Source organism: Dipodomys spectabilis, unplaced genomic scaffold (genome assembly GCF_019054845.1).
Source record: "Dipodomys spectabilis isolate Male_0828 unplaced genomic scaffold, ASM1905484v1 ptg000125l, whole genome shotgun sequence".
Lineage (NCBI taxonomy): Eukaryota > Metazoa > Chordata > Mammalia > Rodentia > Heteromyidae > Dipodomys > Dipodomys spectabilis.
Window position 1 is genome coordinate 18,578,158 of NW_024870802.1, and position 22,602 is coordinate 18,600,759.

The 22,602-nt window shown below is 37.9% G+C and overlaps 1 protein-coding gene across 5 annotated transcripts in view; it reads left to right on the forward strand.

The window, feature by feature from the left end:
- The first annotated feature begins 1,000 nt into the window (after positions 1-1,000).
- LOC122115980 (protein FRA10AC1) overlaps positions 1,001-22,602 on the forward strand; it is a 31,659-nt gene continuing 10,057 nt past the window's right edge. Inside the window, exons 1-12 of one of the 5 annotated variants that reach the window (XM_042689603.1) lie at positions 1,022-1,134; positions 1,614-1,757; positions 3,220-3,296; positions 4,673-4,768; positions 4,896-4,941; positions 9,528-9,604; positions 10,623-10,706; positions 11,875-11,959; positions 14,440-14,485; positions 17,833-17,946; positions 18,759-18,801; positions 21,078-21,190. In XM_042689603.1, coding sequence (XP_042545537.1) covers positions 3,220-3,296; positions 4,673-4,768; positions 4,896-4,941; positions 9,528-9,604; positions 10,623-10,706; positions 11,875-11,959; positions 14,440-14,485; positions 17,833-17,946; positions 18,759-18,801; positions 21,078-21,190 — 781 coding nt within the window. In that variant the 5' untranslated portion in view covers positions 1,022-1,134; positions 1,614-1,757. The other 4 variants (XM_042689604.1, XM_042689602.1, XM_042689606.1 and 1 more) reach the window with 4 other exon arrangements.

A 22,602-nucleotide genomic window follows, 5' to 3' on the forward strand; every position in this document is an offset into this window, starting at 1 on the left:
AGAAGTCATTCACTGCAGTAGGTAAATCAGAATGTCTCTACAATGTACTGCCTGGCTTAGAAGGAGCCTTTTACTGATAAGGATATTGAGATCTATAAAATCAATGTGCACTAAGTAACATGGTTTTCTCTCAAAAAAGGGCATTCTGCAAAAAGCCAGAGGCATGCCAGTTCAATTCAACAAATATTTAATTAGCGCTTGTGATTTCCAAGACACCATGTTGGGTACTGAAGAAGTAGACATAACTCCTGAATGCCAGAGGGAGATAAGACCTGGATCCAGGAATTAGAGTGGAAAGCAGAATCACGGAGTGGGAAAGGCATAATGCAGGAAGAGCCTAGAGGATCTTAAAATAAATTAACTTTAACTTTCTTGCCTGCCTGGGTTTTTTTTTTTTTCTTTTTTTCTCCAAGGTTCTATTTTGGATCCTCTTTCATATGTGCCAGGTTCCTTGTTGGCAGAGGATCCACGACCCTGTGAGCGCTCTCCCCTTCCTTTTCTTTCTCCTTTCCTCCCCAGTTTGATGAGCTGTTCTGCATTTGGACCAGCATCTACTGTGTGGGTGGTGGAACATGTAATGTTATTTTGGTTCTAATTATGAGCGCGGCTTTACTGGGGAGCAGAGGCCGAGGCCGAGGCCGAGGCTGGGAGGATGCTCCGCGGAGGCGTTACTAAGGTTACTAGACAGAGGACGGCAGGTGACAGGCAGGCAGGCAGGGTTGGTGTTTTTTCTTTTCCTGAGACAAAATTCGTGGCGGGCGTGGGTTGAGCCACACGGCGGTACTTGTTGGAGTTCCTCGAGGGGAAAGGAGGGAGGCCCGGGGCGAGGGGGTGGGGGGCGGGGAGAGCGAGAAAGAGAAAAGCTGAGCGCCTCTGCTCCCTCCTCTTCCCGGGCCTTTTCCTCAGCCACTCTGGTTTCCCGGAACTGTTCTAACTGTAGCACAAAGTCGGCGTACCCGGAAGCGGTACCTTTTAGGTGTGACACGTGCCTGAGCCAGGCCGGAAACAGCTCCCAGTCGAGACCCGTAGAGCGGAAGGAGGAGGAGGTGGAGGCCGCTGAGGTGACGGCGGTGGCGGCAAGGTTGTGCGGCCGAGGCGGACACGGGGTGGGCCCTGCCGCGGCCCGCTTAGGCGGTGGGTGGTCGCTGCAGTGCCCAGACTCCCAGGGCGAGCTTGATGCTAGCCGAGAGGACCGGAAGGGAGGGCTGCAGAGTATCCGGAAACGTGGCGCTCCAGCGAATTGACCTCAGTCTTGAGGGGACGGGGGGCGGGCGATAGAGCCCGGGGACTCCGGCCTGGGCGCCCGAGCTGTTCCCGGCCCTGCCGGAAGTGGTTCTGCCGGAGAACTTGTGAGCGCAGCCACTGGGTAGATGCAGCCGGGAGGGAGAGGAGAGAAGACAGAGGAAGGGGAAGCGGGGGTCGCTGGTGGTGTTGCCGATGAGGGAACTGGGCGACCACAACGCCGTGCTCGTAGTTAACTTTCACAGGGCTCCCTGTTCCCCTTCGAGCTGGTAGCTTCAATCCCGTGCGATCGGCACTCGTTAGCCTCAGAAATTCAGGAACCTGCCCTGAGACAGATGCGATGTGTAGAGCCAGGCTTTGACCTCCTGCAGGCCGACTCTAGAATTTACCACCAAGGGCCCACCATTGTTTCTCCAACCATCGAAACTGGCAGAAATTGACGAGGACCAGGAGTAAAGGGGTAGTTTGGCTTGAACAGAAGTGATGGCTGGAGTCAGGGTTTGATCTGATACAAGGTATGAAATCCAGAGGTATGGAGCAAAGATCTATAAGACAGGTGGAACTGTGGCCTTCATCTTTATCTCCAAGCATGGTTTGAGATTAATCTGAGGAATTTGATGGGGACAGGGAAAGAGAGGTACATGCACACCTAAGCTTGAAAGTTGACTGGCTTGTGCAATTTAAAGCTTACTGATGTAGTGATTATGACAGTTGAAAACCCAGAGTTGAAGTGACTAGTGTAAAGACTAGAAGCAGTTCAGTGAAGTTTAGGGAGTTATTTTTTTCCTTTTCCTGCTGTGCTTGCTGTCATGAATATTAAAGTTTACAAGTTGTGGTGAGTCATTTGACATCGACTGGTTTCTTTTCAGCCATACAAATCGAGTATTTGTGACATCAAATAGTCCATCCATTCCCCCATTAATATGTGCCCCAAATTCAACATAGTACCAAACTCAGGAGTTTCTTCCAACAGATTTGACACTGGCATTTTTAAGAATTTAAATGTGAATTGACACAGGATCAAATTAAGCCAAAGGGTAAGGTAGTTTATAGAAATGTTCAAAAAGAGAAGTATCTACATGTGTTTAAAATATCAGGAAATTTTTCATCAGTAGTATATGTTCCACAAATACAGTAATTCTTGTGGATATATATGAGGGTAATTTGAAATAATTGAAATACTTGAAACTGTACACAATATCCACGTCTTAGATTTTTTTCATCCCTCAAATGAAGATTATGGACAATCACAAAAACTGTCAAGTGTTTAGCACAATGTCTGTGCCAACATAAATGCAGTCAAGCATGGCATAATGAGAGGAGCATGTTGTAAGAAATGCTCCCTTAGGCAGTCTCATCATTGTGCCAACGTTGTTGAGTACTTCCAGAAACCTCGATGATAATATGGTAAATGTACCACACACAGTGTGTGGGATAGCCTAGGCTGAAAGTCTGAACTATAAACATGTATAGTGTGTTATTTAATACTGTGGGCAACTGTACTAAAATGGCATTTGTGTTCCTAGACACACCTAAACATAGTGGCAGAAGAAATATTAGGGAATAAGAACTATCAGCTACATTATTATCTTATTTGAATACTGTTATTGTGGTCTGTCCTTGACTGAACCACCCTTACCAGGTGCATAATTAGCCAATAATTTGACTCTTCTGGGTCAAATAAATGTAGAGCTTCTTTCCACTTCCATTCCTTGAAATGGAAAGACCATGTAGTAACTTTCCGTATTCTATATGTTGATGAAAGGTTAAAAAAAAATTACACATTTTCTGAAGGAGACCCCTGCTGTCTGAAAGTATTTGGAAGTCTTAGATGGTTGAATAGCCCACAAACAGTAATTTTATGATGATCCTTTAAAACTGTTGTGGTTACTGAAGATCACTTATTTTTCAGTTGCTTTGTCTCTCAAATGCTTGTCAATGTAGGGACTAAATAGTTGCTTTTACACTCCTTTGCAGATGCATGGTCATGGAGGCTATGACTCAGATTTTAGTGATGATGAACATGGTGGAGAATCTAGCAAAAAGAAAAGAAGGTAAATAACCTATAGTTGACAAAATTTCTAGATTGATATGAGACAGATAATACTGAATAGTTTTGGATTGTGTCTCCATGTGAAGAAAACTGCTTTAGTGAGTCATTTTTTTTTTTTTTTAGTTCATCAAAACTAATAACTTGATTGGAAACTGAAGACAGTTGTGGTGAAACAGGATAAAATGTGCTGTAAAGAAGTTTATTGAGCTAGAGAGGAAAAAGGAAAGAAAGACGTGATGTTTATGTCATAGTTCAGAAGGAGCTTGGTTGGGGCTGTCTTACTAGTATTTGACTTCAAAGTGAAGTTAGTGTGGAGGTTGCAATTGTAGCACAGGGTAGCCCTATGAAAGAAGCTCATGGAAAGTTTGATTGGAGGAGATAAGAACTGCCAGCCTATAAAGCCTAGGTGTCACAAAGAGGCTATGTCTTGACCAATTAACAGTGTATTGGGGCACTTTTGCAGCTTTAGTGCTTAGAGACTTGTTTTTTATCCATTAATTTAGGAATAGTTGGCTAAACTAACTCTGCAATGAGAATACTATATGAGGCATACTAATGACCTGAACATTCTCATAAAAAGATAATCCATCTTTATGGATATAATTATAATAAAATACATTTTATAATGTTTTATATTTTCTACTTTTTTAGTAAAAATACTTTATCAGAATAGAATTCAAGCAATGTAGTTAGATACTATGCTCTAGGATTATGTTTATCTAAATATCTAAGGCTGTTTATCCATGGGCTGTATCCTCTATAATGGTTCTTTCTTTTTCCATATTTTTTATGACTACAAACTATTTTTTATGACTACAAACTTAATACCCCTATTTTTCAGACAGAAAATAAGTTACTTTACCCTATTAAAGATTAAGGGGAACAATGGCTTAGTCAAGCTGTGTGTTGGTGGCTCATGCCTATAGTCATAACTCTGGAGGCTGAAATCTGAGGATCAAAGTTCAAAGCTAGCCTGGGTATACCTGGAAAATCTGGGAGACCCTTATCTCCAGTTAACCATCAAAAAGCCAGAAGTGGATCTGTGACTCAAGTGATAAAGTGCTAGCCTTAAGAAAAAGAGTTCAGGGACGGCATCCAGGACCTTGGTTCAATCCCCAGGAACTTAGAATTTGAACTAAAAAGCTGGGGAGTAAAAAAAAACAAAAAACCTGGGGAGTGTAACACTGGAACCAGTATATTATTTTGTTTCATCATCTCCATTTATATAGGCATTAAGTAGAGTTAAAGAAAATATAAACTGTCTTACTAAATTCTTTTTAAAGATAAGACTTGAATACTGTAAATTCTGCTCATTTTGCAAAAGCTAGCAAACAACTTTTGAGAAAAATTAACTAATGTTTTTTCTTAATACATTAGGACAGTTGAAGATGATTTACTGCTGGAAAAGCCATTTCAGAAAGAAAAACATGGAAAAGTGGTCCATAAACAAGTTGCAGCAGAATTGCTGGATAGGTATGTCATTTCAATGTGAATTGCATTCTTTCATTTAAGATGTTTTATGAACTCAAGGATAAAGCAATTTGATTATAATTAGAATATAGATATTTGAGTTTGTTTAAAATATATTTTTTTTTGACAGGGAAGAAGCAAGAAATAGAAGATTTCATCTCATAGCTATGGATGCTGTATCCTTTTTATATTTGTATATTTCTGTATTTAGTAGAATATTAAAATATACTTTGGTAATATATTTTAAATTTTTTATCATAATTTTAAGAAGATAAATATGCCTTTTTATTTTTTGAGATAATGCTTATTGAAAATAGAATTTTATCATCGATACTTTTGGATGTAATTCTCTTTTATTAAAATATAGGGAATATTTCAGACAAAATAATGAAACATATTCCTACTATAATCTGTAAATAGACTTACACAGTCCATGAATCTGCACATATTTTTTCAATTTGTTTTTGTCAAACTTTTGATACTTCCCTTCTCTACGTTCTCTTATCTTGAGTCTCTGTTTAAATTCTCTTCCTGTCTAATTCTTGCTTATCTAAAGTTCTCTGCAAAACTTGTATTTGAAATTCCATCTGTGTGTGAGCCATCTTCAGGCCTGCTGTGATTTTAATTCTCAGTGATGACTGCAGGCCAGATATGAATGATAACTTGTTTCCCCTCCCTGTTGTAATCAAGTCTCAGCTCAATTTCTCATTAAGACTGTGGCTCAAGACAGTAACTGCTACACTGCTAAGATATTAGAGAGAAATAAGAATACTGTTATATTCTTAATTTGTTGCTTCCTATTACCTTCTTAGACAGTAGTTTAACTTTTCCATGGATCTCCTTAGCTTCTTGTTCCTTTAGCATTTGCTCTGTCTTTTCTGACATATAGGCAGAGTCCGAATACCTAGTTGCAGCCTGGTGAGGGTGAAAGTCTAGATATTCCATTTCAGGCACGGGTTGAGGAGAGATCACAGTTTTTACTATAGTGTTTACCTAGTGTACAATAATTACTGTCTATTAAGTTACTGGTCTCACTAGGCCAACTCTTGATCACTTGGTTAGAGAAAACAGGCTTTTACTAAGGCTGTTCAAAGCTATGCTTCTGGCATTTCTACATTGTCAGCTTCATCTCCAAGTCTGTGATATGTGAGACAAAAAGAAAACCTGGGGGTATACATGACCTGAAGAATTCGGTGAATGGCCTCCCCACCATTCAGTTTTCTTTGAAAATTTTCCTTCCTTCCTTTCACTTTGTTTTCACTCTTATTTTTTTGGTAACACTTGGGTTTGAATTCAGAGTCTTGAACATGTTAGGTTTGTTATTCAGCTGGTGCTCTCTTACTTGAGCCATATCTTTAGTCTTGCTTTTTTGCAAGATGGAGTCTCATGAACTTTCCTAAAGCTGGTCTATGGCTGGTCTGGAACCAGTTTTCCAGATCTCAGCCTCCTGGGTAGTTAGGATTAGGTGTGAGTTTCTGGCACTTATTTGTTTTGTTTTATATATAATGTCCAACACTGTTGTTTATTGCTAGTTAAGGAATAAGGAGAAATATATCTTCACCTACTCCATCTTCCTGGAAGTAAGTGTTCCATGGACCACCTGTTTTCAGACATAAAAAAATTGTGTTGGAGGGGCTGGGAAGGTGGCTCAGTGGTAGAGCGCTTGCCTTGCATGTATGAGGCCCTGGGTTCGATTCCTCAGTACCACATAAGCAAAAAGAAAAAAGCCAGAAGTGGCGCTGTGGCTCAAGTGGTAGAGCGCTAGGCTTGAGCTGAAGAGCTGAGGGACAGCGCCCAGGCCCAAAGTTTAGGCCCCACGACCAGACCCCCCCGCCAAAAAAAAAAATGGTGTTGGAGCCGGGCGCCGGTGGCTCATGCCTGTAATTCTAGCTACTCAGGAGACAGATCTGAGAATCATGGTTCAAAGCCAGTTCAGGCAGGAAACTCCATGAGACTCTTATTTCCAATAAACCACTAGAAAACTGGAAGTGGTGCTGTGGCTTAAGCGGTAGAGTGCTTGCTTTGAGCTGAAGAATACAGGGACAGCACCTAGGCCCAGAGTTCAAGCCAAAAAAAAAAATGTGTTGGAACACATTTATATGTTGTCTGTGGTTACCTTTTGCTACACTGGCCTAACCAAGACCAAATGACCCGTGAAGCCTACGATATTTGTCATCTAGCCCTTTTTTCCGTCAGTTGTGGGGCTTGAATTCAGGGCCTGGGCATTGCCCCTGAGCTTCTTTGCTCTATCACTTGATCCAATAGCACCACTTCCAGTTTTTTGAGTGGTTAATTGGAGATGAGAGTTTCATGAGGACTTTTCTCCCCATACTAGCTTTGAGCTGTGATCCTCAGATCTCAGTTTTCTGAGTAGCTAGGATTAAAGGTGTGAGCCACCCTCACCCCACTTGCCATCTAGCCTTTTACAAAACAAGTTTACTGACCACAGCTTTTATAGAAAGTGGTCATTCAAGACCTTAAACCCAGATTTCAGAATATCTGTTATTTCTCACTCCCTACTGCTTTGCTACCAGTTTTAGAAGTGTAGTGAAGTATTCTATTAGACCACATTGTGATCAGTAAAAATCATTAATGTATCTTTCCTTTTGTCTCTCTTGTTTCTCTCTCCTCTTCTTCCTCCCTCCCTCCCTCGTTCTCCCAACCCCTCTTTCTCCCTTCCTCCCTTCTTCCCTCCCTCCCTCGCTCTCCCAACCCCCCTTCCTTCCTTCCTTCCTTCCTTCCTTCCTTCCTTCCTTCTTTCTTTCCTTCCCTCCTTCCCTCTTTCCCTCCTTCCCTCCTTCTCTCTTTCTGTCTGTCTGTCTGTCTCTCTATCGCTCTCTTTTGCTTGAACTCAGGGCCTGGGCACTGTCCTGAGGATTTTTTTTTTGTTCAAGGTTAGAGCTCTACCACTTGAGCCACACCTCCACTTCTGGCTTTTTTGTAGTATAATATCCTGGATCCAAAGGAAACTCTAAGACACCCAGTTAAAGGAGCTAGGAACTTTATTACATCCGCATGGGGTCTGCTTCCTGCTACCGGGAAAGTAGGACAACGGCCTTGAGCTCAGGGTAGGATGGGTTTTTATAGGAGTAGGTTATATAGAGTTACACAGAGGAACCATGCAAGGCAGGTTTGGCACATTTTCATTGGTTATGGTTATATGACCTTTAAATTCATTTGTTCTTTATGGTAAATATATGTAATAATCTGCAGTAGGCTGCCCATAGTGGGACCATTCGGTGGTGGTCTTCACTTGGAGGACAGTGGTGATGTCACCTGTGGGCTTAAGGCCTTGCTACTGAGGCAACCAAGCAAGGTTACAGAAACAAAACAGCAAAAACATAACCTTGAGTCACTGGAGCATAAGTAAAACATAATCTTGACTTGCTCAGCATGACCGATACTATCAGTGGTACTGACACTATTGCTACTTCATTACAAAAATTCCTTGGATTACAGAAGTCAAAATACAACCTTGGGTGGGGGTGGTCTATATTACAAGAATGATTTTTATTATGAGCTCCCGACTAATGCAGCAACTCAGTGCAGCTGGTGATAAGCCTCAAAGTTGTCAGTAGCCTTCTGCAAAGTTGGCAGCTTGGTAAACTTGAGTGAGGCAGAGATGTTCTTTTGCTTTTTAGCAAGGATGGAAAAGAGGCTAAGGCTGATCAGTACTCAGCCTTTGCTTGGGTTTTTCTTTACCAAGAGGTTTTGCCCTTTATCAATAATTTTGTTCTGTTTTCTGATTTCACATTTTCTCATGAATATCCTTCTTTTCCAAGGAAAAGTAGGTTCAGGGGGGAGAATAAATTTCTAACAGCAGGAGAAACTGAAGTCAGACAATAGAAGGAACTTTCTGCCAGTAAATAGCAACTCAAATATTACACTATCATGTATCTTTTTTTTGGGGGGGGGGGGTGTCCAGTCGTGGGGCCTGAACTCTGGGCCTGCGCATTGTCCCTCAGCTCTTCAGCTCAAGGCTAGCACTCTACCACTTGAGCCACAGCACCACTTCTGGCTTTTTTTTCCTGCTTATGTGGTTCTGAGGAATCGAACCCAGGGCCTCAAGCATGAAGGCAAGCGCTCTACCACTGAGCCACTTTCCTAGCCCCTATCATTATGTATCTTTAATGCCACAGGATGTTGTTACAGATAGCATCACAGAAGGGGAGATCAGCTTTGCTTTATGCATGTTCAACTCCAACTCTTTCAAACCAGTAAAATGCTCATGCATCTTGTTATACTGTGTTGAAAATAAACATAGTTGTATAGAACATTGGATTTCCTAGATTGCTCTATTTTTTTTGAAAGTAACGTTAGGATTTTATAAAAGTTACATTTTCTATTAGAGACTTTAATATTACAGAAACAGCTAACAATGATGCTAAAATTTGCCTTTTAATTTTAGAAGCCATGATTTCTTTACTTTTCACATTCTGAATTGTAGACTATCTGGTGGTAAAAGAGTATGTGCCTTGTATGATTAGAATAGAAAGCTTTCGCTCTCCCCTGGTGGTGATGTGCTTTATCACAGGAATAATATTCCAAACATTATATTTCAAGTAACATATATTTGGGAAAGTATTCAGTAGGAAGTAAAAGTTCTTCTACTGTACTGTACTAGATTTTATAAAAGCATGTTTAATATATAAGTACATATAATATATTGATATATTTTAAAAAGTAAACAGACATACTATGCTTTTTATGTAACATGATGACACAGAATAAGTCAACAAAATCCTTAATTTTTTCATTTCAGTATCAAAGGCATACAAAGTTTGTAAATGACTATATTCTATATTACGGTGGCAAAAGGGAAGATTTCAGGCGTTTGGGGTAAGTGTCACGAAGTGTCATGGAGAAGGGGACGTGGATGACTTGATAGACATGCAGCCTCCTGTCTTCTGTCACTCTTGCACAGCTTTCTGTCCCAGCCTCCTTGCCATTTCTTAAGTGAACAGGCCATATATAGTTTCTAAGTTGCTCTTTGTGAATCCCATTTCCTTGGCAACAGGCCTCAGGTAGCTGTCTCACTTGCTGAGCTGGGTGTGATCCTGGCAATAACTGCATGTGTGAGGAATATTCATGTGTCTTGTTGGCAGAGATCTTTGAGACAATAAGATGTTTAGACCTCAGTGTTAAGGCTAGTGTTTTTCAAGGTAAGGCAAACAAGAAATCTCACTCAAAATTTCTCATATATGAAAGTTCTTTCTCAATTCGAGGCCCTTTAATTAGAGCCAGTTGGTCTTGCATGGATTTTTTTCCCACTTTGTTTTAATTTTCTGACTCAATAGGGCCTTAAAAAATTTAGTTCTATCTCAATCTTCTCTATTCCAAATTCTGTTCCTCTATTACTTTAGCTAGCATCCCTCAACAATCATTTATTCTACCTCCTGACTGATTAACAATTTATCTTTTTTTTAAATAACATTTTATCTTGAAAGGTCTTCTTAACTCTCCTCCTTTACTCAGTCTTCCTAGAAAACTAGTAATGAGGTAACTTTCCATATTTTTTTAAAAATTAGGTATCCAGAGAGTAGTCTTACTAACTTCTCACTAAATTCTGAAAGTTACTTTTATTCATATTTTTTTAATTTAGTGATTATTCAGTTCTCATCCTAGCTTTTGTAGCACTTGTTGAATATGGATGGATTCTTATGCATTTATCTTGCTTATGTAGCAACACTCTTTTTAAGTATCTTGTAAAAATATTGAAATATTATATATGTATTATATCAATATATGCTTATATATATTTTTATGTACTTTTATTTACCTTCAAAATTCATTGTTTTGCTTCCTAAATTTAGTTAATTTTATTTTTTAATTAAATGGAAATCATTTTATTTTCCAGGGAGAATGACAAGACAGACTTGGATGTTATTCGAGACAATCATAGATTCCTATGGAATGAGGAGGATGAAATGGACATGACTTGGTAGTTTTTGCCATCACAACCATAATGTACCAGATTCTTAGTCCTGTCTTTCTTATTCCATGTTTACTTACTTGTTATTTATCCAAAGCATTCAGCCTTCTTGTAGGACCGTTCTGAATTAAGGACCATATTGTATGTCTTCTTATAATATAGGCTTCATATAAAGTTTTTTAAGTAATTTGGTAAAAAGTAATCCCTGAGACTGGTATTAAAAAGCTAAATATTAGGGCTGGGAAGGTGGCTCAGTGGTAGAGCGCTTGCCTTGCATGCCTGAGGCCCCGGGTTTGATTCCTCAGCACCACATAAGCAAAAAGAAAAAAGCCAGAAGTGGCGCTGTGGCTCAAGTGGTAGAGTGCTAGCCTTGAGCTGAAGAGCTGAGGGACAGCGCCCAAGCCCAGAGTTCAAGACCCACGACCAGACCCCCCCCCCCCCCCCAAAAAAAAAAAAAAAGCTAAATATTAAGCCAGGTGCTGGTAACTCATGCCTAAATCCTAGTTACTCAGGAGGTTGATCTAGGTTTGTGGTTCCAAAGCCAGCCCAATCAGGAAAGTCTGTGACACTCTTACTTCAGTAAACTATTCAGAAAAAGATCTCTGGGAAGAGCAAATGGTGCTATGGCTCAAGTAGTAGAGCTCTAGTCTTGAGAAAAAGTCCGAGGGACAGTTCCTAGGCCCCGAGGACTGGAACACACACATACAATCTAAACATTAGCTGAGCTCCAAGGGATCATGCCTGTAGTCGTAGCTATTCAGGAGGCTGAGATCTGAGACTTGTGGTTCAAAGACAGCACAAACAGGAATGTTCATAAGACCTTTATCTCCATTTAACCAGCAAAAAGCTCGAGGTGGAGCTGTGGCTCAAGTGGTAGAATGCTAGCCTTGAGCAAAAATGATCAGGAACAGTGCCTATGCCCTGAGTTCAAGCCCTAGTAGCAGCGCACGCGCGCGCGCGCACACACACACACACACACACACTCACACTCTCTCTCTCTGATGGAAAAGTAATTCTTCCTCTCATTTCTATCAATTTCCTATCTGTGTACATGAAATAGGCCTTTTTTTAAAACATTAATATTTATATCATATGTATTAACTTCTTTGACATTGCTTCCAAGTGAAAAACTATAGTTAGATTTCTAAATGTGCAATATATTTTTTTCTGGATCTAGGGAGAAGAGACTTGCAAAGAAATACTATGATAAATTATTCAAAGAATACTGCATAGCAGATCTCAGTAGATACAAAGAAAATAAGGTATGCCCTCTAAATATTAGAGAAGGTATTCTTACTAAAGTACAGTGTTAGTTTTTATTCTATTATGACCCTTCCGCTATCATGTTAAAGACACTAATTCTAGTCTAAGTTGTCTTGAACCTATGAAGTATCATTTTGATCAGTTGACCTCTTCAGCCAAAGGACTTACTAAGGAATTTATAAGGGACAAGGTTGCTTTTTCTTTGTGAGCTGAAGCACGACTAGTCTAAAATTAAGCACAAGTGGCATCCTCTTTCATCCTGACTATGGTCTAGAGCCACAGTGATTATAATGAATGATTTAGCATTGCAGAATGATGTATCATTTCACAGAGGATGTTTGAAATTGATAGATTTTTTTCATTGATTATTTATAGAAAGGCAGGTGCACATCTATGACATAAATAATGTCTATTTTAGTAAAATTAACTTTTCAGTGAGTGCTAATGACAGATTTCCATTCCCACATCTTGCTTTGGTTAATAGTGAGGTTATTTTTATTCCTAGCTCATCTTCAAATTAGTAACTGGAAAAGTTAATAGAAACCAAAAATAGATTATCTCAGTTGGAAATGTGAGAGGAGGGAATCTTGTATGACTATGTATGTCACAGACAGTGTATATTTGTATATATGTTATTATTTATATGTAGACAAACTACTTTAAAAAACTACCTTAAGTGTATATACCCAAATGGTTTGATCTCATCACAGCTAGGATTGGTGTAGTAATTTTTTCAGTAGTGCCTTCAAGATATATGTTGTTTTCTAACTCTGAATAGACAATAGTAGTATTTATTTTGTACACCCTTGTTTACAAAGCCATGTACTGGATGTTTCCTAAAGATTTCATGGTCTTTGGGAATTAGTTGTGGACTCTAGCTCATACCTCTTATCTGTGTGCCTGTTAATTATCATATATAATCTAGAAAGTGCCACAACAGTTGAAGTTATTTGAGATTACTACATTGCAAATCAAATGTGAATTACTAAGTCTTTCTAGGGACATGTAACATTATCACATAATTCTATTACAAGTAGAATAATCCTGGCTCGTTTATGGATTGTTTTTCAATATTTATTTAAACTGAACTAGACACTGGATTAGTACATGGTGACGGCTTTTCAGAAAAAGCTGTGGTCTAGGCTGGGCACATCATACATGTCTAAAATACCTTCAGTTGGGAGGTAGAGGTATGAGGATTTACAGTTTGAGGCTATCCTGAACTACAAAGTTTGAGGCCAGCTTGGGCTATATAAGTAGTTGAATAGCTTTAAGTATTCATTGAATAGGTTCTTGAAAGATTCTTTCTTCTCCCTTCTCCCCTCCTCTTCTTCCTTCCCCTCTCCCTTTTCCTGTCCTACCTTGTCCTGCCCTCCTCCTTGCCTCTCCTTCCCCTCCCCGCTACCCTCTCCTCCCCTTCCCTTCCTTTCCCTGACCTTATAATCAAAATCCTGCCTCACCCTCCCAAGTAGTGGGATTACTTTTACCCTTTGCATTTAAGATACAAAATTGCCAGATTCAAATAATAGATGATTTAAAAAACTAAATCCAAAGTTAACCAGGCATTGAATACTCTGTAAAGTCTCTCAATATTATGACCCTGTTAGGTTAAGATTGTTATTACTGCCCTATCTTTATACGTAAAAAGGAAATAAAATAATTTTAATTCATTTTTTCCAAGGTTACAGAGCTAGATGATGATGGTAGAATTTTATGAACTATCATTCATTAGAGTCCTGTGTAAGTCTGTATGATTCTAGTCTGAATCTTTGTCCCTTTTTAAAAAAATCTTAGATTTTTTTTAAGTTCCTAGCAAAATTGAGTGGCAGTACAATGATTTCCCTTATGCTTCCCCCTCCTCATACATGTACAGCATTCCCTACTAACATCCCCTACTGAGTAATGCATGCATCTACCATCAAAGTGTATAAAGAATACCCTTAAAATCCTTTATGTTCTGCTTTATCTCACTCTCCATAACTCCTAGCCATTCCCTTGTGTATATATGCCACATTTTCTTTATTCAGTCATCTGTTGACAGGCACCTAGATTGAGTTCAAATTTTGGCTATTGTGAAGAGTGCTGTTATAAATATGGGTATGCAGCTATCTCTCTTGAATGCCGACTTGCATTCCTCTAGATATATGCCCATAAGTGATATGTCAGGATCACATTGTTTTTTTTATTTTTAGTTTGTTGAGGAGCCTCCATACTTATTTCCATAGTAACTGCTGTGCTAATTTACATTCCTACCAACTATGTATAAAGGTCCTCATCCCCTGCCTCCCCCCATCCTTTCCAGAATTTGTTTTCATTTGTTTTTTTTGATAGACATTTTGACTGGCTAAGATAGAATCTTAGTATCATTTTGATTTGTATTTCCTTCATGGATAAGGATGTTGAACATTTAGCTTCATGTTTAAATTTATAGTTTAAATTTAATGCTTAAATTTACTTTTACATAATTTTATCTTATCAGTTTGGATTTAGGTGGCGAGTAGAAAAAGAAGTAATTTCAGGAAAAGGTAATTTTTTTTAAAGTTTACTTTTTAGTAGGATATAGCTGATTTTCCTATGATGTTGAAATGAAGTCATTGAGTTAGGTTATTCTTAGCACATAAACGAGGAAATGTATTTGTGTTACATTAACAGAGATCAGACTATAATGTGTTGGTAGAATATGAGACTCCATCTCCAAAATAACCAATAAAATATGCTGGGCTGGAGGTATGGCTCCAGTGATAGAATACCAGCCTAGAAAGCAAGCCCAGTAAGTACAATGCCTTGAGGTTAAACTTTGGTACCTGTAAAGAGAGAGGGGAAGGAGGGAGAGAGGGAGGGAGGGAGAGGAAGAGAGAGGATATCTTAGTAATTTTTTTTTTTTTTTTTTGGATCCGGTTGTGGGGCCTGAACTCTGGGACTGGGTGCTGTCCCTCAGCTCTTTAGCTCAAGGCTAGCGCTCTACCACTTGAGCCACAGCGCCACTTCCGGCTTTTTTCTTTTTGCTTATGTGGTGCTGAGGAATCGAACCCAGGGCCTCAGGCATGTAAGGCAAGCGCTCTACCACTGAGCCACCTTCCCAGCCCCTGTCTTAGTAATTTTTATTTTAGAATTTTGCCACTAGAACAATTAAGAATAAGTTTAAGGCCAGGACATTGGCTCTTGCCTGTAATCCTAGCTACTCAAGAGGCTGAGACCTGGATGATTGTGGTTTGAAGCTAGCCTAGACAGAAAAGTATGAGATTCCATATCTAATTAACCAGCAAAATGTTAGGTTGGAGGCATGGCTTAAGTGGTAAGAGTGCCAGCTCTGTGCAATAAAGCTGAATAAGAGTCTGAGGCTCTGAGTTCAAGCCCTGATACAAATACAAAGAAAAGAATCTTAAAAAAGAAAAGGTACAGAATGTTTAAAGAGTTAACAGTAAGAAGCAAATGAATGCTTTTTCCTTTTAATCTGTTTTTGGAATTATAATTGGATTACTGTGTTTAGTCAAATCCACATTTTAAAAATAGAAATTAAATTACACTTGAACCCATTAGAATTTTCATAAGGCTAGTTCTCATTTTGGAGCATTCCTGAAATTGAGCCCAAATATTTAATCTGATAGCTGATTAAACTAGAACATTTGGCTAGCAATCAATAAGTGATTTTTCTATTCATTGTTGTAATCAGTTCATATGTTAATGTAATCTATTAATATTTCAAAATTGTATACCTCTATACTAAATTAGCTTTTTATACAGTAATGGCATTTTTGCTATTAATATTTTTAAAAACTATATGGTAATACTTGGGAAACAATTTAAGACTGAAAATACTTTAAAAGAAAATAGAAGCATGGTGAGAATGCTGTCATAATATTCATTGCACGTCCTTTAAAACTAGGAAAGTTGAGGGGAGGGATTGGCCTGGGAGAGATGGGGAGAATGATGAAGAGGGTAACATTGATTAAAATGCATTGCACTTATAAACTGACTTGTTGAATGCTAACTCCTTTGTACAGCTACTTAAAGATAATAAAAATATAATTAAAAGTGAAACAAAAAAGAGTTTACATTTTTAAATGGGCATATATGTTACCTGACATCTATGAATTAGATATATTTTAATCAGCTCTGAAAAAAGATACACTGTCAAAGAAAAGCAGTAAGATTTTTTTCTATAAATAATGAAGAATTAGTTCTAAAAGTGTGTTAGAGGAAAAGGAATAAATTTAAAGCTATTTTTAGCTTTTCTTGAGGTTACATTTTCATGTGTTTGTACCTAAAATAATGAGGGATCTTGAAATGTCTTTCGTTATCTTACACTTTTGTACTTTGAGATTTTTAGGAAAGTTTATATTACTTTTTAAAAAAATGGTGAATTCATTAAACTCACATGACTGAATATAAGAAAGGAGACAGCAGCTGGGCACCAGTGGCTCATGCCTGTAATCCTAGTCCCTCAGGAGACTGAATATCTGAGAATCATGGTTCAAAGCCAGCCCAGGCAAGAAAGTCCGTGAGAACTCTTATCTCCAGAAACCACCAGAAAACCAGAAGTGGCGCTGTGGTTCAAATGGTAGAGCGCTTTCCTTGAGCTGAAGAGCTAAGGGACAGCTCCCAGGCCCAGAGTTCAAATCCCACAACTGACAAAAAAAAAGAGGAGAGGGCAAGCAAGATGCAGCTGTGATTTAAGTTATGTTTTTTGCTGTTTAACAGCCATTGCTAAACATGTAGATTTGTAATACACTCATTTTAAATCACATTAGAAAATAATTAGAAATTGTCTTCGGTTATGGTAATGTGAATTCAGTTTGGTAATTTCTTTTATGAAAGATTTGGTAGTTTCAGATTTTTCCTGCTGGTATAAGTAAAAATTTGATTTTTGTGATTTTCTACCAAAGTAAATATTATTGAACAGTTTCTTTTTCCTTATAGATCATAAATCTTTTTTTTGTTGAACATGGTGATGTGTATTAATAGCAACAAGGGATTCTAAAATTTAGAATATTGGGTTTGGGCTGGGAAGGTGGTTCAGTGGTAGAGTGCTTGCTTCTCACACATGAGGCCCTGGGTTCAATTCCTCAGTACCACATAAGCAGAAAAAGCTAGAAGTGGTGCTGTGGCTCAAGTGGTAGAGCACTAGCCTTGAGCTGAAGGGCTGAAGGACAGTGCCCAGGCCCAGAGTTCAGGTTCCATGACCGATAAAAAAAAAAAAGAATATTGGGTTTGATTATATGTCATACTTCATATATTTGAAATGTGGTTTTGATTCTCATTTTTACTATAGTTCTAAATAAATGCTATTATGTTTGTACTTAAAATGTTAATTTTAATATTACAATTATACTCTTCATAGAAGAGTATAAGTCTCTTCTTTGAGGATTTTAGAATGTACACTCATTTTCCAGACTGTAAGATTCCCTAATAGTCTTTACAACTCTAAATATGAATGGCTTATCAAGTAGTAATTTTATTATTATTTTGCTACAGTTTAGCTGTTTGGTCTGATTCTTGTAAACACATTTGTTGAACATTAAACAATTACTGTGGTCAGTTATTTTCTAAGGTTGACTTTATGCAGCTAAGATTTTTTTTTGCCGGTCGTGGACCTGAACTCTGGACCTAGGCACTGTCTCTCAGCTATTCAGCTCAAGGCGAATGCTCTACCACTTGAGCCACAGCACCACTTCCGGCTTTTTCTGTTTATGTGGTGCTGAGGAATCGAACCCAGGGCCTCATGCATGCAAGGCAAGCACTCTACCACTGAGCCACCTTCCCAGCCCTGTAGCTAAGATTTTGTATATTTAGAAGTAAACTAGAGTTACTAACAAGTCATTTAAATAAATTTTACTAGCTATGGTAGCTAAGTATTCTTTCCTTTTTGCAGGTCAGTTTTTTTGTGGAAATAAACATTGTGATATAAAAGAAGGCTTGAAGAGTTGGGAAGTTAATTTTGGTTACATTGAGCATGGCGAAAAGAGAAATGCACTTGTTAAATTAAGTAAGTTGACTCTAGCAGAGGTGAGATTGATGTATTTCAAGCTTAATTTACAATTTAAAATATGTACTTAAAATATAACTGAAAAAAATAACATCTGAAAGTACTCATTTTTTCCTTCGAGCTTACCAGATTCTCAAGTTTTGAGCCCCAAATTTTAATGTTCTTAGCATTATGGTGACATTTCAATAAAACGATTCTAATTTCAAATGTGTATTAGACTTACACATCTAAGAGGCAGAGAATCAGTTAAGGCAATAAAAAACTTACAATATCTGATCACATAGTCATAACATTGCAGTATGGATAGTGAGTCCATTGTTTTCGACATTTAATAAAGAACCATTTGAGGGTGACATAATTGTTCTTTTCAAGTTAGTCTTGCATCCACTGCTTCTCTCCCACATGTTAATGGCATTGCTTCAGCTTTGTTGGTCCTAAGTAAATATGCCTTCAGAGCTCCTACCCATACCTCATATTATTATTATCAAGTATTATTTGACTGTATTATTATTTCTTTTAGATAGCCTTGGTAGGAGACATTAATGCTGCTAATGCAACATAATTGACCTGTTTTTTAAATAAAGTAATGTTAAAATATGTTCAATTTTATTTCAATTTATTATTTCAATTATTTTAACAATCTATTTTATATTCATATATGAATTCTTTTGAGTTGGTGAAGGTCATATTGTCTTCAAATTATTCCCCTCTATAGTATATGAAATATAAACTAAAAAGTGGGAATGGTAATAGTTATTGCTCAATTTCAGCAATTCCTTTTTTGTTTATCCTTTGTTTTTCTGATTTTTTAGGATTATGCCAAGAGTGTTCTTTTAAGTTAAATTTTCATCACAGGTAATATCTTTCAAGTGTTATTTTTAGTATATGTAGGAAAATGTCATTGTGAAACCCATTATTTTATAAAATTACTATTTGGTAATGAAAACAATGTTAGTGTTAATAATCCTGGCCACAGTAATTTATCTGTACTGAGTGTCCAGCTGTAGACATGGGAGTTGATAGATTGGTTGGTAGCATAGAAAATCAGGCATTATTATGTGACCACAAAACACAAGGAATTGGAAGTCTACTGTGTTCTAGCCAAGCAGTTGAGATGGGGTGGGGAAGGGAGTAAATGAAATGCATGTAAAGTACTTGCCACAGTACAGTCCTGGACATTGAGGATATTTGGACAAAATCTGTGAAACTTGCCCATGTAGAAATCAGGTTCCACATTCTGAATAACAAGTTGGCAAAAATGTATCCATCAACATAGTAATTTTTTGCCAGTCCTAGGGCTTGAGTTCAGGGTCTGGACACTCCCTGAGCATTTTTGCTCAGGGCTAGCATTCTACCACTTGAGCCACAGCTCCACTTGCAGCTTTTTGGTAGTTAATTGGAGATAAAGAATCTCATGAACTTACCTGCCTGGGCTGCCTTCAAACCAAGGTTCCTCATATCAGCCTCTCAAGTAGTTAAGATTATAGGCATGAACCACCAGTGCTTGGCAGACAGGCATATTATTTATTTATTTGGTTTTTTGGTCGGTCATGGGGCTTGAACTCTGGGCCTGAGATCTCTATCCCTAAGCTCTTCAGCTCAAGGCTTGTGCTCTACCACTTGAGCCACAGTGCCACTTCTGGTTTTCTGTTGGTTAATTGGAGATAAGAGTCTCACAGATTTTCCTGCCTGGGCTAGCTTTGAATAGCGATCCTCAGATCTCAGCCTCCTGAGTAGCTAGGCTTACAGGCATGAGCCACTGGCACCCAGCTAGGCATATTAATTTTGAAATCAGCTTTTTCATGAGTATGCTTGTCTTGTACTGTTGAAAGTAAATACTAAATAATAAATGATTCGCTCTTAAAAATAACAGGACTTCAGGGTCTGGGAAGGTGGCTCAGTGGTAGAGCGCTTGCCTTGCATGCATGAGGCCCTGTGTTCGATTCCTCAGCACCACATGAGCAAAAAGAAAAAAGCTGGAAGTGGCGCTGTGGCTCTAGTGGTAGAGTGCTAGCCTTGAGCTGAAGAGCTGAGGGACAGCGCCCAGGCCCAGAGTTCAGGCCCCATGACCGGACCCAAAAAAAAACAAAACAAAACAAAGCAAAAAAACAGGACTTCAGATTTCTCAGATAGCCTAAACCTTTATTTCCCTTTGCCAACAATGACAACAAAAGGAACTAGAGATATCTACATCCTTGACTTTTGAGCTTTATTTCCAAACTGAAGTGATTCTGATGGAAGAGCACACATAGTCACTGTTATAACTAGTATTTGGAAGTTCTGTTAAACTTTTCAATCTCTTTTCTTTCCTTTTTTCTATCTTTTTTTTTGGTCTTAGATTCAGTATTATCTCTTTTCCCTATGTAGTTTTTCTTAAGCAATTAAGCCAAATTGCTTGCCGTATAGTACTGACCAGTTTATAAACCTAGCCTGGAACAGATGAACAGCAATAAGAGTATAAACTATAAATTGTCTAAAGTTGACATATGAGTTCAGAATAACCCCCTTCCATCTACCTTCTATTATAACTTCATTATATTAATTTTTTTGTCTGCTGGTTCTAGAGTTTGAACTCAGGACATTGGTGCTGTCCCTGTGTATATTTGCTCAAGGCTAGTGCTCTAGCACTAAGCCTCAGCTCCACTTCTGGCTTTTTTGGTGGTTAATTGGAGATATGAGTCTCACAGACTTTCTTACCTGAGTTAGTTTTGAAGTTTGATCCTCAGAACTTGGCCTCCTGTGTAGCTAGGATTACAGGCATGAGCCACTTGCACCTTGGCATTATTCTTTTATCCTTATGAAAAAAAAAATTTACAACAGTTTTCTTCTTGCTTGTGATTTTTCAGTGTGTTTTTAGATATATATTATGTAAAGGGAAATGAGATTTGTTTTTGTAATTTCCTTAAGTGAATAAATAATAAAGTATGAAAGGAAATAATTTGTCAATGTTTAGCCTTCCAGAATTGTCTTAATATAGCCCCTTAAAATATTTACATGCTCATTTAAGATTCTTTGTATAAATTACATTTTAAAATAAGTACTTTAATGTGGGGTTTTTTTTTGTCCACTGGTGTTTATTTTTGTAAGACCATTTGAAAAGTTAACTTTGATTTTACATTATTAACTTAAAGGAGAAAAGAAATCAAGTCAAAAAAAAGAAAGGCTAAAAAAGACTGTGAAGAATATGTACATAAAAAATCCAGATTATCTCCTACAGAAGATACCTCCAAGAAAAAGGACAAAGGTAAAGGGAAATTAACGTATAGTAGCTATTTACATTTCTGAATATGAAGTGCTTTATAATGTTGAATGAAAGTGTGTTGAGAATTTAAGTGTGAATTTATAGTGACTTGTAGGAGTTTTAAGAACAGGATTGGTTTTGATTGATTTTTGGCAGGTGTAATATTACATTATTAGTTTTGTTAATTACATTATTAGTTTTGTTAATGCTATACTACAATGTTGTATAATATTATAAATTGAGTCCTGGCTTTATCCAAGACTTGTAACCTTAAGTAAGATACATTAAATTATTTTTTAATTATTATTTTACTTTTTAATTAGCATACATATATAGTGTGAAGGGGTTCACTGTGATGTTTCCATACATGCACACAGGGAATTTTTCATTAACCACCTCCTCTCCTCTCTCTTCCCCTCCTTTTCAAACAGCATTTGATAGTGCCATTGTGCTGTGTGGGTGTGGGTGTGGGTGTGGCATACTTTATCAATTTTTGGACACTTTACTTGACTCCACAGTTTGGCTATTGACACCAGAGCTACAGAAACAGGGGTACACAGGTATCTTTCTTATATGTTGATTTACTCTCCTTGGTGACATATGCCCAAGTATAGTGTGGTAGAATAAGATAGATCTATTTTTAGTTTTTTCAATTATTAATAACATTCTTCCAACAGTATATGAGGTTTTTGTGCATCATCAGTATTTGTTGTTTATATCCTTGATGATTTTATATCCTGTTAAGTTGTTGAAACTGCTTATCAGATCTAAGAATTTTTTGTTGGCATCTTTAGAGTCTTTTAAGTATAGAATCATTTCATTTGCAGACATGGATAATTTGACTTCTTCCTTTTTTCTTTGTATTCCTTTTATTTCTCTTGCTTTATTGTTTAAGCTGAATTCTAGAAGACTCAATTTCTTGAGTTTATTTTTCTTGTGTTTGTTGGGGTAATGTTAATACCTCCCTGCTAGTCAGATTATAGAGAATCAGAATGTGAAAGCACTTTAAACACTAAGAGTTTTATAGTTTATAATGAACGGTATAAGATTTACAGTACTGCGGCTGGGAAGGTGGCTCAGTGGTAGAGTGCTTGCCTTGCATGCATGAGGCCATGGGTTCGATTCCTTAGCACCACATAAGCAGGAAAAAAAAAGCCGAAGTGGTGCTATGGCTCAAGTGGTAGCGTGCTAGACTTGAGCTGAAGAGGTGAGGGACAGCGCCCAGGCCCAGAGTTCAGGCCCCACGACTGGACCCAAAAAAAAAAGATTTACAGTACTGTGATATTTATTATAATGATCTGTGTAATTTTTTCCACTCATAAGCTTCTGAATTGAGAGATTTTAATATATTGATGCGCTTAGAACCTAGCATGTGCATTGCATATACTTAATAAATATCAAATTCTAATCTTAGT